At 57.6% G+C, this 12,599-nt stretch overlaps 1 protein-coding gene across 3 annotated transcripts; it reads right to left on the bottom strand.

The window, feature by feature from the left end:
• Positions 1-760: 760 nt before the first annotated feature.
• On the bottom strand, positions 761-12,419 carry GUCD1 (guanylyl cyclase domain containing 1). Of its 3 annotated transcripts, XM_004592031.4 has the most exons (7): positions 12,239-12,419; positions 11,954-12,075; positions 7,630-7,714; positions 6,453-6,618; positions 4,536-4,627; positions 2,384-2,625; positions 761-1,735 (listed from the first exon to the last, which is right to left on the bottom strand). In XM_004592031.4, exons 1-7 carry the CDS (start codon positions 12,265-12,267, stop codon positions 1,644-1,646), a joined length of 828 nt encoding a protein of 275 aa, XP_004592088.2. In that variant the 5' UTR covers positions 12,268-12,419; the 3' UTR covers positions 761-1,643. The 3 variants fall into 3 exon arrangements, with proteins under 3 accessions (XP_004592088.2, XP_058512481.1, XP_058512482.1); XM_058656498.1 differs by lacking the exon at positions 4,536-4,627; XM_058656499.1 differs by lacking the exon at positions 11,954-12,075.
• Positions 12,420-12,599: the final 180 nt, after the last annotated feature.

The raw sequence follows: 12,599 nt of genomic DNA, 5'->3' as shown, positions 1-12,599 counted from the left end.
GCTCTGTGCCCCTGGCGCTTCTTTCTTGTCCAGCTGGCCTGACAGCTTTGTGTCCTCCATTGGCTCACTCAGTTCTGCTTGTCTGAGGATGTCCATGGTCACAGTAGGACACACATGGTCCGCCTGGGGCTTGAAGTCTTGGAGTTTCCTCATGCCTCAGGTCACTTGGTATTAAGGCAATGGAAATGAGACCAGCCTGACGCCAACACGAAGTCTCTGAAACCCCGGGAGATCATCTGGCCAACCAAGGCTGTACCTGGTGCCCAGGAGGGATGGGACTGAGGGGGCCTAGCAGCCACCACCATGCTATGCCTGAGGTACCCACAGACCAAGTTCCAGGAGTGCAGGAGTGGGCTTCCCTTATTCCTCAGGTCCACACCTGGGTGCCCATGGCCCAGCTATACCATGTTGTGGGCTGGCTCTCCTTGGACTGGGTGAGGGGGGAGGGACAAACAGACTTGGACTGGCCGACCTGTCGTGTGGAAGAGGTGTTAGTGGTGCCACAGTACCTGCAACCTCACTATTATTATCTCATCGGAAGGCACCCTTACTCCCCAAAAAGCAAGAAAGTGAAATCTGAAGAAAAAAAACCAACTCCCCCATACACACACACACATGCCCCTCACAAACAAACCCCAAACCAAACAGCTCTGCACAACAGAAGAAAAATGGGAAGAAGTGGTTCCAGGCTACAATACTTGTGCTGTCTGATCCTGGCAAGGCACCCCGCACCCCTCGGTCAAGATGGAGGGCACACAAAGCCCAAAGTCTTGGCATCAGATCCAGGTTGCCCTCTGCTGCCACTGCGGGACTATAGACCCTAGCACCCTCTCTCGAGAGCTGCGGACCCCTTACACCCAGAAGATGGGTTCTGCTGTCGGCATTCCGGCTATCAGGAGATCCCTGGCTGCCACTGTGCCCTGAGGCCTAGATGCTGTTTACTCTCAGGCCAACCCCACGAGGACCCTCCCTTCAGCCCGCAGAGCTGGGCTCCCTAGAGGGTGGCAGGAGGTCCCAGCGTCCCCAGGGACGAGGGCTCCACCAGGTGGAGTGTCTTTGGTGACTTGGGCCTAGAGAGAGGCAGGAGGTGACAGTGATGTAGCATCCACGTGGTGCACGTGGGGTCTGCAGCATTTGTAGGCCAGCAAAGCCCCGGATCAGCTGCATCCTCCCTATAAATACACATGTTGTGTGGATGAGTGGAGACCAGGAGGGCAGGTTCCCAGGAAACACAGACACTGTTCGACGAGCCGCCAGTGGCTCAGACCTCTCTAGGTGTCTAGGGAGGCAGGTTCAGGCCCCTCCTCTTCTCCTGGGGTCCTGCTTGAAGGCCACAAGGACTCCCTCAGAGGCTGTGATGGAGTCTGGCTTGGAGTCCTGGGAGAGGTTCACTTCAGAGCCCCAGCAACCACGGCAGGTGCTTCAGTAGTGGGGCTGGCGGCATGAGAACATACAACAGCTGGCAGGCGAGGCTGGCTGTGCCCGGCTCCCAGAGTTCCTCTGGGGGAGGGGGTGAAGGGGAGGACGGCTTTGTCAGACAGCTGAGGCTGCAGCTCCTACGTTCAGCCTGGCTGAGGGCTGGGGGGCGGACAGCAGGGTGGAGGGGCAGGATCCGAGAGCCTGGGCACACCAGGCTCCCTCTATCAGCTGTCTAGATAGACAAAGAGGATGTCCTCATCTGTGCCGTAGCTGGTTCTGGCCTCCTCGAAGTTGCTGATGCTGGTGCTGCACATGCCTGCCAGTCGGGGGAGGGCAGAGCAGGGTGGGAGGGAGTCAGCGGGTGCGGACACAGCACCTGCTGCCTCGGCACCCCAGGACAGCAGCTGGATGAGGCCTGTCAGTGGCCCACCGCACGGGCCATGCCTCTTGGCTCACTTCCTGCATCCCCAGGAAGCTGTCTGCCACCTCTTCTAGTCTTGTGAGCTCTTTCTCCAACCCCTGCCTAGTTTAGTAGCTGGGGGAGAGTAAAGCCCAAAGAGGTCCTCCCCTGTGTCCCCGTGTCCCTGCCCTGTGGGCAACGAGGGGAACAGGCCTGGATGGGGCAGGGGCCACTGGAGGGCGCAAGAACACAAGTTTGTAACGTTGTGCCCTCAGGTTAATAAATAGAGCATCTTCCAGGTCCCCACCGTTGGAAACATCCCAAGCCCAGCCTGCTGAAGGCCTGGGCCTCTGCCACCTGCTCCACTCCATCTACTTGCGGGCAGATGGCCACCCCCTTGGAATTTGTTGCTGTAATAAATTCGGTCTGGTTGTGAGCTTGTTCCCCATTTCTCTGTTTCCTGTGCCTCCTGCTCAACATTCATGGGGCTGGAGGGAGGGCTGGGGGGCGGCCCTGATAATCCACTGCATCACCCCCCTCCCCTCCTTCTGCCGCAGCACTCACGGTCGGCATAGGCTGGGTTGTTGTAGAAGATGCAGCTGGTGGCCCGGTTGTAGCCGCGCAGCACGATGAAGTGGCCCTGGTAGTCGGGGGTGCGGCAGAAGCAGCGGTGGCCTCTGGGGGCGAAGCAGCAGTACTTGACGGGGCTGGAGCACAGGTCGCAGTGCAGCACTCCTGAGTTCACGAGCACGATGGCCACGTGGCCCTGGGCCAGGTGGGCCTGGATATCCTGAATGCTCACAGCGCTGGGGGGGGGGGGGCAAGAGGGAGGGGTCTGCAGGTGCTCGCCGGCTCCCCGTGCCTCCTATCTCAAGTCTAGCTCAGCTCTTCTACCCTCGGCCCCAGCTCCTCGCAGGTGGAAATGGCCTTGTCTGGGGGCCTTATGGGGCATGAGATGAGCCAGCAGCATGGGAGTGGGGTGGGCAGGAGGAGGTGGGCACCAGCTGGGCCGCCAGGGTAGCAGTCACAACCGCACACTCAGTCTGTCTAAGGAATTTTTTTTTTTTGCTCTTGGTGGCCCAGATCGCCGTGTATTGTTTGTTTAAGATTTATTTATTTTTATTGGAAAGGCAGGTATACAGACAGAAAGACAGACAGTGAGAAAGATCTTCCATCCACTGGTTTACTCCCCAAGGAGCCGCCACAGCTGGAGCTGCAAACTGCTAGTCCAGTGCAGTTCCACAAACCCAAGCCAAGCCTGGATTAGCCACTTTGCAAACCAAATGCTTCCCCTGAAAATGTTCATTCTCCATTTTGCCCCCCAAAGGCTTCCTGTGGCATGAGTGGCTGCCCCCAGGAAAGGCTGGTCCACAGTAGCTCTGGAGATACCCCCTACACAGTTCAGCCACCAGCCATCATTTGCAAACACCCAGAGGCACAGAAAGAGCTTTGGGGAAGTCCTAGAGTCAGGGCTCCCCTCTCTCCTTCGGGGTGACAGCATAGCCACCACATGGCCTGACGGGACTCTGGCCACGGCTAAGTCACGTGGCGGTCTGGTTTGCAGCAAACATACCATTTTCTTTTCTTTTTTTTTTTTTTTCCCCCGCCTCACTTAGGTCTTTGAAACAGAGGAGGGTGCAGCATGATAGCTCGACTTGCTAATCCTTCACCTGTAAGCACCAGTACCACATATGCGAGCCAGTTCGTATCCTGGCTGCTCCAGTACCACATATGCGAGCCAGTTCGTATACTGGCTGCTCCAGTCCCACATATGCGAGCCAGTTCGTATCCTGGCTGCTCCATTTCCTTTCCAGCTCCCTGCTTATGACCCAGGAAAGCAATAGAGGAGGACCCAAAGCTTTGGGACCCTGCACCTGCGTGGGAGACCTGGAAGAAGCTCCCGGCTCCTGGCTTGGGATTGGCTCAGCTCCAGCTGTTGCTGCCACTTGGGGAGTGAATCAGTGGATGAAAGATCTCTGACTCCTGGGCCAGCCCAGGGTGTTGCAGCCATCTGGGGAGGGAACAAGTGGATGGAAGCTTTCTCTCTGATTTGCAAATTAATTCATCAATCTTTAAAAACAAAAGTAAGTGGAAACATTTTCGCTCTGTTTTCCAAATCACCTATCTGGTTAATAATGAAAATGCAAATCTTTAGAGGGGCTGGGAGCTGGATCTGGGGACCCGAGATGAGGAGCGCATGAGCACAGCGCCACCGTGAGCTCACACCTGGAAGAGCTGCTCCCAGGGTCTGTCTGAATGCAGCCCCAGACAGCTGAGTAGGGAGGAAGGATGAAGGAAGGCCACAGGGCAGCCCAAGTGGAGAGGCCTGAGAGCAGGGCTTCCGCAGACAGCCCAGCTGCTGGGCGGATCGCTGCACCCCGCCCCGTCAGTCATGGTGCCTCCATGGTGTTCCTCTACCCATAATCCCTTCAGCAGGGCTCCTGGGTTCTGTTCATGCAGCCTGTTGTCCCCTGAGTGTCCCCTGAGCGGCCCGAGCACTGGCCTCACCTGTCCTCTGTACTGGTCCTTGCAGCACGTGGGCAGCCTTTACCCCAGACTGGAGTAAATGTCCAGCCCGCCGCCCCATCAACCCCCAGTTTTATGGATGGGAAAACCAAGGCTCATGCGGAAGGGGAAGCAAGCCAGGGCCTACACACACCTGGAGAGCCGAGTCCTAGCCTTTCCCTTTCCCCTCCCCTACTAGAAATGGGCTCACCATTTCTCCACCAGCACCTTGCAGGCTTTCGCTTGTGCAAACAGCTGGTTCACCCGGGTCTCCTCGGTGTCAAAGTGCTTCCTGTAGAAGGACTGAAGAGAGGAGGGCAGGCTGGAGTGGCCACCCGCCCTGGCTGCTCCTGCTGCCCACTCTGCACGGGGCAAAACGGCAGGCACAGCACAGGAGGAGAGAGGGTGGGCAGGGGGAGGTCCCTGCTGGTTATGCAGATGGCACAGGCAACATGCCCGGTCAGAAAAAGCTATGTGTGGGGCCAGCACGGTGGCACAATGAGTAAAGTCTCCATCTATGATGCCAGCACCCCATATGGGAAACCGGTTTGAGTCTTCAGCTGCTCCACTTCCAATTCAGTAGGAGACAGTTTAAGTGTTTGGGCTCCTGCACTCATGTGGGAGACCCTGAGGAAGCTCACACCCGACTTTCAGTCTCAGACTGGCCCACTGTGACCATTTGAGAAGTGAACCAATGGATAGAAGGTTTTTGGGCCTGGCGCCGTATCCTAGCTCTAAAGTCCTCACCTTGTATGTGCCAGGATCCCATATGGTCACTGGTTCTAATCCTGGAAGCCTCGCTTCCCATCCAGCTCCCTGTTTGTGGCCTGAGAAAGCAATCGAAGATGGCCCAAAGCCTTGGGACCTTGCACCCCCATGGGAGACCTGGAAGAGACTCCTAGCTCCTGGCTTCAGATCGGCTCAGCTCCAGCTATTGCGGCCGCTTGGGGAATGAACCATCGGATAGAAGATCTTTTCCTCTGTCTGTCCTCTTCTCTATATATCTGCCTTTCCAATAAAAATAAATAAATCTTAAAAAAAAGTCTCTCTCTCTTTCTGTGCCTCTCTGTAACTCTTTCAAGCAAAATAAATGCCATTTTAGCCTCGCCAACACACTGGTGCCTTCTTCCCCACACAGCTGCAGCTAGGCTTGCCCGCTACCCTGGAGACAGGCCTTGGTCCAGGGGCCAACGCCCTTCAACCTGACTCTGCTTCCAATGTTCTCTGCCAGGAGAGAAAAAGTCAATGGAGCTGGCCCAGGGACGATGGCCTTGAGGCAGGCCAAGGGCAAGGGGCCCTGAGAACAGGTGCTCCTCAGCCCGTTGGTGGCCCCAGCAACAACAAACGAATAAACAAATCTGTTTGGTAGACCACATGTGGCCAAGCTGAGCTGTGGCCATGCTGTCCTTGGTGGGCTCAGCCTTCTCCTTGCAGCTAGCTTGCTCCCTGCTGCCCACCCCTTCATTCTTTTGTGGTTCTGTCCATGCCATTGCTTGGGATAGAGACAGCCAGCTAGCTAGCTAGCTTCCTTCCTTCTTTCCCTTCCTCCCTTCCTCTCTCCTTCTTTCCTTCTAAGTTTTATTTATTTGAAAGGCCCGAACTAGACAGAGAGAACCCATCAAATGCTAGTTCACTCTCCAAATGGCTGCAACAGCCAGGGCTGAAGCCAGGAACTCCATCCGGGTCTCCCACACAGGTGGCAGGAGTCCAAGCACTTGGTCATCCTCTGCTGCCTTCCCAGGTATGTTAGCAGGGAGCTGGACTGCAAGCAGAACAGCTGGGATTTGAACCAGCGCCACTAAGGCATGCCTGCACCACAGATAGAAGATTAACTTGCTGTATCACCATGCAGGTCCCAAGAATTATTTTTCAAGAGGAAGGGAAAAAAAAACAAAACCAAAACCAAAAACAAGGAAAGGGTTAGTCTGAGAGTGATGGTGAAGGCAGGCAGGAGGGAGCACAGACCCTCGAGGCAGCAGGACCACGAAGTCACCTGCTCTCATGGGCTCAGATATACTGCTCCCTGGTCTATGTCTACCTGGGGCGTCCCAGCCTTTCCCACTTCCCCTCTTGCCACCAATGGACCTTGGTAGCCCCACGTGGGAAGGCCCAGCCACTGTCCACTCACCTGGTTCTTGTAGCCCTTGTCCACACCCAGCGTCTGAGTGCAGAAGCGGTGCCTCACGCCGAAGTGGCGCATCAGATAGGCCAGGTCGATGGTCCAGATGCTCCGGGTCAGGCGCAGCTCCTGCAGGGCACTCTCAAACTCTCCATCATCCAACTGGCCCAGGTACCTGCAGGCACGGAGGGACCACAGAGGGGTTTCATCCACCTGGCCTGGGCCACCCTCATGCTTTTGGCCTGCCAGCCAGTCGGAGTACCCAATGGCCCCAAGGCTCCTTTGAAACACACCAAATCATATGTCCTGCTCACACACCGCCTGAGGACTGCCAGGGCCCCTGGCTGCCTCGAGCTGCCTGGGGCACCATCCAAAGGCCTAGGGTCTGCTTGGCAGTGTCTCAGGCAGGCTGTGTGGCCTTGGGCAGGTGGCTATGGCCTCTCGGGTCTCACTAGCTTCATTTCTATAAGGCCCTTTGCGTATCCTAAATTGTTTTCAAGAATTTTGGGGGGGCAGCTGAATCCTGACTTGCCTGCAATTCCAAAGTGTAAAAAGACAAGGGGGGTAAGGGAGAAGCTGATCTGGGGCTCAGTGTTAAAGGTCCATGGGAGACACAAGTGGTCTCAGCTCATCAGGCTTGCGAGGAGCCTGGTATTGGGAGGGCCTGTTCTGGCCCTGTTCTGGTTGGTAAGGGGATTCCTTGTTCACTTTTTTAAAAAATTATTCTATTATTTATTTAAAAGGAGAAAGAGAGAGAGAGAGATGCATCTTCCATCTGCTAATTCACTCCTCAAATGGCCACAACAGCCAGGGCTGGGCCAGGCTCCAGATCAGAAGCCAGGAGCTTCTACTGGGTCTCCCATATGGGTGCAGAGGCCCAAGGTTTTAGGCTGCTTCCCCAGGTGTATTAGCAGGGAGCTGGCTCAGAAGCGGGGACAAAACAGGTGCCCACAGGGGATGCTAGTACTGAGGGTGGTGGCTTAACCAGAAATGCCACAGCACTGGCCTCTGTGGGCCATCCTGAGCCCCTCAGTGTGAGGAGACCCTGAAGGTTGGGTTTTTACAGACCGACCTGAGCAAGTCTTCTGGGAGCCGCCAGCCAGGACTAGCATGTATGTGGTGAGATCCTAGCTGTCTCCAGCTGTGTGTGCTGTGGAGCTGGGGCAGGTACCTGCCCACCACTCACCGTAGCACCATCTTGGAGCAGGCCAGGCCACAGTCCCAGTGGTACAGTTGCTGGATGATGGGCACAGGTAGCTGCACAAAGTCCCCTGTGTGGAAACAGACAGAGGTCACCAACCCTCCCTGACCATGTAGGCTGCCACCAGCACCGCCCCTGCAGGTGGCATCATCACTTCCTGTGGGGACGCTACAGAGGCTGCTGAGGGGCCTTCCCTCGGCTCTTCTTTCTCTTTCCATACCAGGGACTCCTCCCCTGGTCATCCCCACCCACACCCACAGAACATCAGGCCAGCTAGGTCAGCCCAACCCCCCAACCCAGCAGTGGGTGGGGTCTTTACCTCTTAGGACAACACCTGCCTTGCACGCTGCGGCCCCCAGTCCTTCTACCTGTTTCCTTCCTTCCCTTGCACCGGCACCAGGGATGTCACTCCCCCTGGGATGTGACTCCTCCATGCTGTCACCCCCGGGACACCCACACTGTGCGTACTCGCAGCTTCTGGGGCCCCTCCCCTGAGCCCTTCCTTTGCTGAGCACTCCCAGGAGGCAGGGCCTGGGGTTGTTTTGCTCCCTGCTTCTGCTGTAGGAACACCAAGAGCCCACATGGCCCCTGGAGGGCTAACAAGGTATCAAAGGGACATTAGGGGAAAAGGGGACCGTCACAAACATGCTCTGCCAGCACCCCCCCCTGCTGTCCCTAGCACACTTCCAACTTGTCCCAGGGCTAGGTGCAGCAAGGGCCTGACACAGGCATTCTGATCCTGGCTGGCTGTGGGCTTGGGCACCTGCCTTTTTGTCACCGGACCAAGTCTGGCCACCATCAGAGTCAGGGATCTGGTCACTCAAGCAACAAATCTTTTCCCAGGGACCAACAAGTACCTGGCGGCATGTGTACTGGAAATACCACAGCGAGTAACACCAACTCCGTGTCCCGTTGGCCAGGGAAAACAAATAGACGTCAGGGAAAAGCAGGGGCTGGGGTTCAGGAAATGGTGTATGTGTGTGTCGAGGGAGGGGGGAAGTCAGGGTGTGCGCCGAGGCCCTGGCAGGGCAGGATGGGCCAGGGTGGGGGAAGGGGCAGGCTGGCACGTGACCTGTAGGAGCCTCCCACTCTGGCATCCCTTGAACCAGGCCAAAGTTCAGAGTCCAAAGATCTAGAAGGGACGTCCCTCCGCTAGTTGCCACAAATTACTCCCTTGGTGACAACCACTTAGGGGCAACAACCCAGCCTGCCTTGTCTCCCGACTCGAGGGGGTGTGTGTGTGCATGTGTGTATGTGTGTATGTGGCAGGGAGTGGGGCGGGGGTCTCTCTGTAATGATGGACCAGCTCTGCACTGAATCACCCCAAGAGTCCACCAGCCTTGGGGTACCAACTATTCACTTTGCTGACACCCACCCTAGCCTTGACCCTGGAGTCCTTCCTGGCTTCTGTCAGGATCCATGGCAGTTGAACCTTGCCCATGTTCAAGGGCTGGCTCAGCTGAGAAACAGCTCCCCAGGCCTCCTTTGGCCCTACACTGGCCATGCCCTTCAACCTTTGCCACTGTATTTCTCTGGGGGTGAGACCAGGCTTTGGCTCCTAGCACGGAGCCCTGGGCTGCCTCTATGTCCCCACGAGGCAGGGCCCCGAGACCACTCTTGCGCTGGGCCTCTGTCTCCTCCACTCCCCTCCCAGGGTGTACGGCAGGAGCCAGGGAAGGCAGAACAGCCTAGGTGAGGCGGGCCACCTGCTCCATCACCCGACTTCTTTTCTGGGAAATGAATCACCCTAAGTCCGCAGTACATAAAGTCCTGGGCAGGTGCTGCCATGAATGTGCCTCCCAGCTGGTGCCTGGTAAGGCCAGGCAGAGGCTATGCCCGCTTGGCTCTGGGTGCCTCTAAAAGGAACCCAAAGACCTTTCATCTTGTCTGTCCTCCACCACAAAGTCTCCCCCGGAGTCCCTGTCCCATTTCTGCATAGAAAGAGCCCATCTAATTTCTGGCTGCATTGCTGGGGGGAAAACACAATTGCCCTTGACCATGGCCCTGAGACCCAAGTCTCACCTGACCCTCACCTGTGTTGCCTTTTCCCAGCGAACAGGCTCCAGGTGTCCCCTGCTGCTTTCACGGCCCTCTTCCTCCCACAGCTTTATTCCCCCATTCCCTCAGCCTCCTTCACATCCTGTTTCTTTCCTCCACCTGGCTTAGTAAAAGTAACAACGGCAACAAAAAGGCTATATAGTCTCCTACCCCTTCCCCAAATGGTAAGCTTCCTAAAGGCAGGGGTTTGGTTTCAAAGTATCCATTCCCAGACTCCTATGGAAGCTTAAACCCTGCAGTTGGCTGCTGTTCCCACTTGGGACCTTTCGGAGCTGACTCTTGGCTGGATTAGCAGCTCATCACCCCTCCCCCCTTCTCTCAGTTCTTTCTTCTGCCTCTTGGACCATAGAGAGGAGAGCCAGGTGGCACCATCTTGAAAGGGCCTTTAGCAGACACCCAAGTTGCCCAGAGCCTTGATGTGGGACTGTGAGAAAAATCAGTTACTGTTGTTTATAGGTCACCTGGGCTAGCCAGGGAACCTGCTAATCCAGCTCAGGATGACTCCCCAGTGCCTGGGGGACACCCAGGTTTAGGAGTAAACAGTTCTCGGAAGACAAGCAGCATTGCCTCTCTGTGTGCTGCGCTCTGGGAACAGACAGGGCCCCCTACCCCAAGACTCCTGGCTCCAACCTCCACGGCCTCAGATTCCATAGTTCCCTGCACTGGGGCTGCAGCAGAGACAAGTGCTCTCTGAGGGGTGCCTGGCTGCGGAGTAGGGTGACTTCCTCAACCCCCTCCAGTCCGCTGCTATGTACTGCCCGGCTCCTGCTTTTCGCTGCACAGGCTGGTAACTCCCCAGGCTTGGCTCTTACATAACCCTGGGTCTGTGACATTGTTATTTCCCATCACAGGTCATCCAAAATGTCCCGGTCCTGTCCCTCCTGGGGGGCCTTGTAATCCGGGGTCCTCCAGAGGGGTGGGAGTGAAAGGTGTACTAAGACTACCCAGGTGGCAGGTGGGGACATGATCCTTGTCTCTTCCTAGCCCTCAGCCCACAGCACACATACTTACTGAATAAAAGAGGTTTCCCCCAAAATACGCTAAAATATGTCTTGATTTGCCCAGGCCAGCTGTCACTACGGTGTGTCAGCCCCCTCCTCCCTGCCAGCTTCCAGACTATTCCATGCCAGGTTCTCTCTGTACTCTGGGGCCTGACCTCTGGCACTGACTAGGGCCATCTTCCACCAGGCTGGCTTTGCCTTCCCCGCCACTCCAATGGCCAGCTGCCAAGCATGGCACAGGAGAGCTGCTCTTGAAGGCGTTTGGGGACTCCTCTCCTCTCCTCTTCCTAACCCCCAAGCCCTAGCACCCCTCAGTCCTCCAGTCCCACTAGGCTAGACACCGTGCCCAGTCTTGGCCGATCAGCGTACAGGGCTCCAGGCACTTCTGTGGAGTGTGATAAGTGGAGGCTGAGGCCACCTTGACACTGGTCCTGATAAAAGCCCAAGCTTCCAGAGCCCAAAGACACCCAGGCTGATGCCTGGAAGCCTCCTCAGCTGGCTTCAGTTGGTGGCTGTCACTAGGTGGTCCAGGGACCATGGATATCTAACCCCTCCGAGGCTGATGATCTGAGGGTTGTGGGGATTCCGCAGCTGAACAGCTGGGCGCAGCACCTGCCTCCCTCCCTCCCCCTGCACGGACTGGGTAGGACTCTTGTCTTCTAAATAGATAACTTCAGGAGCAGGAATATGAAATTACATGGGGGGGTGGTTGCTGCTAGGGTCCCACCTACTCCTGCCCCCTCCCAGGTATCAGTGAGCATCCTCTCTTCCCACCAAGCCTCTAACTTAAGCACAACGAGGAATCCCACTTCCTCCTTCCCCTCCTCCTTGGACAAGCAAACTGAAGCCCAGGACACCACGACTGACCAGACTGACCATCTGCAGCCCAAGGGGGCTCGGGTTACACTGGGACAGAAGCAGCCACAGGGAAGGGCCGGTGGTGGTGTCTCCCTGGCCCATCTTGGCAGAAAGGAACGAGATCTCCCAAGCAGGACTTTTTCCTTTTCGGGGAGGGAGGAGGGACGGGGAAGGGAGAGCTGGCAGCCTTGGCCACTCGGGGTCCCCCTCCCACGTGATGGCCAGCACAGCTGACTGACCCAGTGGACCAGAGGCTGCGGGTGGGAGCGGGAGGCGGCTCCGCCAAGCTCTCCCTCCACAGCGGCCTGAGGACAGTTAAGCGCTAAGGGCGAGGTCTCCCTCTCCTTCCCCTCCGTTTTCGTGGGTTTGGGGCCTCAGAAAGGGGCACTGACCCGGTTCGAGCGGCGACCCCGCTGCCTCCGCCTCCGTCCTCATGACCCGGGCAGCGCGGGGCGCCCATGGCCCCGGCCCGGTGCGGGCTGCAGCTTCACGTCCGGCCGGTGCAGGAGCGCAGCTAATGCGTAGGGAGATCAGCCGCTGTCGCCGTGGCCCTGGCCGCCGCCGCCACGGTGGGGAAAAGCAGCTCGGGTGGCAGGCGGCGGCCCAGCCCCAAGCGCCGCCCCGCCCCCACGACGAGGCCACGCCCTTCCCCGCCCCCGCCCCCGCCCGCCCCACACTTCGGTGTCCTAGAGGCTCCCGGCCTCATGATGGAAGCCCGACCTGGCCATTCGCAGGCTCGGTTTCTAGTTAGCTCCGCCCCACTCCCTGACGTCAGCCTCCCGCCGACGAGCCGGCTTTCCCACCCCTGGAATCTCCGCCCCCTATCTGAGTTCCGCCCCCAAAGCCCAGACTATCGCTATCATTGGCTCCCCAAGCTGTCCCTCAGTGAGCCCCGCCTCTGCCGGGCCCCGCCCCTTGAGCGACTGCAGGTGTAAAACCCTGGTCCCGCCCAATAATAGCGCGGCGCTGCTCCTCCTGACGCCTGTGTGATGACGTTGTGCGAGGGCCGCTGCGGGCCTTCCCTCCCACCTCCTGCTG

The sequence above is a fragment of the Ochotona princeps genome, chromosome 29 (assembly GCF_030435755.1).
Source record: "Ochotona princeps isolate mOchPri1 chromosome 29, mOchPri1.hap1, whole genome shotgun sequence".
In the NCBI taxonomy this organism is placed as follows: domain Eukaryota; kingdom Metazoa; phylum Chordata; class Mammalia; order Lagomorpha; family Ochotonidae; genus Ochotona; species Ochotona princeps.
Note: the sequence above shows the minus strand (reverse complement) of the source record. Positions and strands in the feature narration are given on the sequence as shown.

What these genes read in the sequence shown, in the direction of transcription:
- GUCD1 (XM_004592031.4), bottom strand. Translation starts at nt 12,267, where the DNA reads ATGAGGCCGGGAGCCTCTAGGACACCGAA. An exon ending in GGGGTCGCCGCTCGAACCGG is followed by an intron (nt 7,715 to 11,953) that starts GTCAGTGCCCCT and finishes GTTTCCACACAG; the next exon opens with GGGACTTTGTGCAGCTACCT. An exon ending in TGCTCCAAGATGGTGCTACG is followed by an intron (nt 6,619 to 7,629) that starts GTGAGTGGTGGG and finishes CCGTGCCTGCAG; the next exon opens with GTACCTGGGCCAGTTGGATG.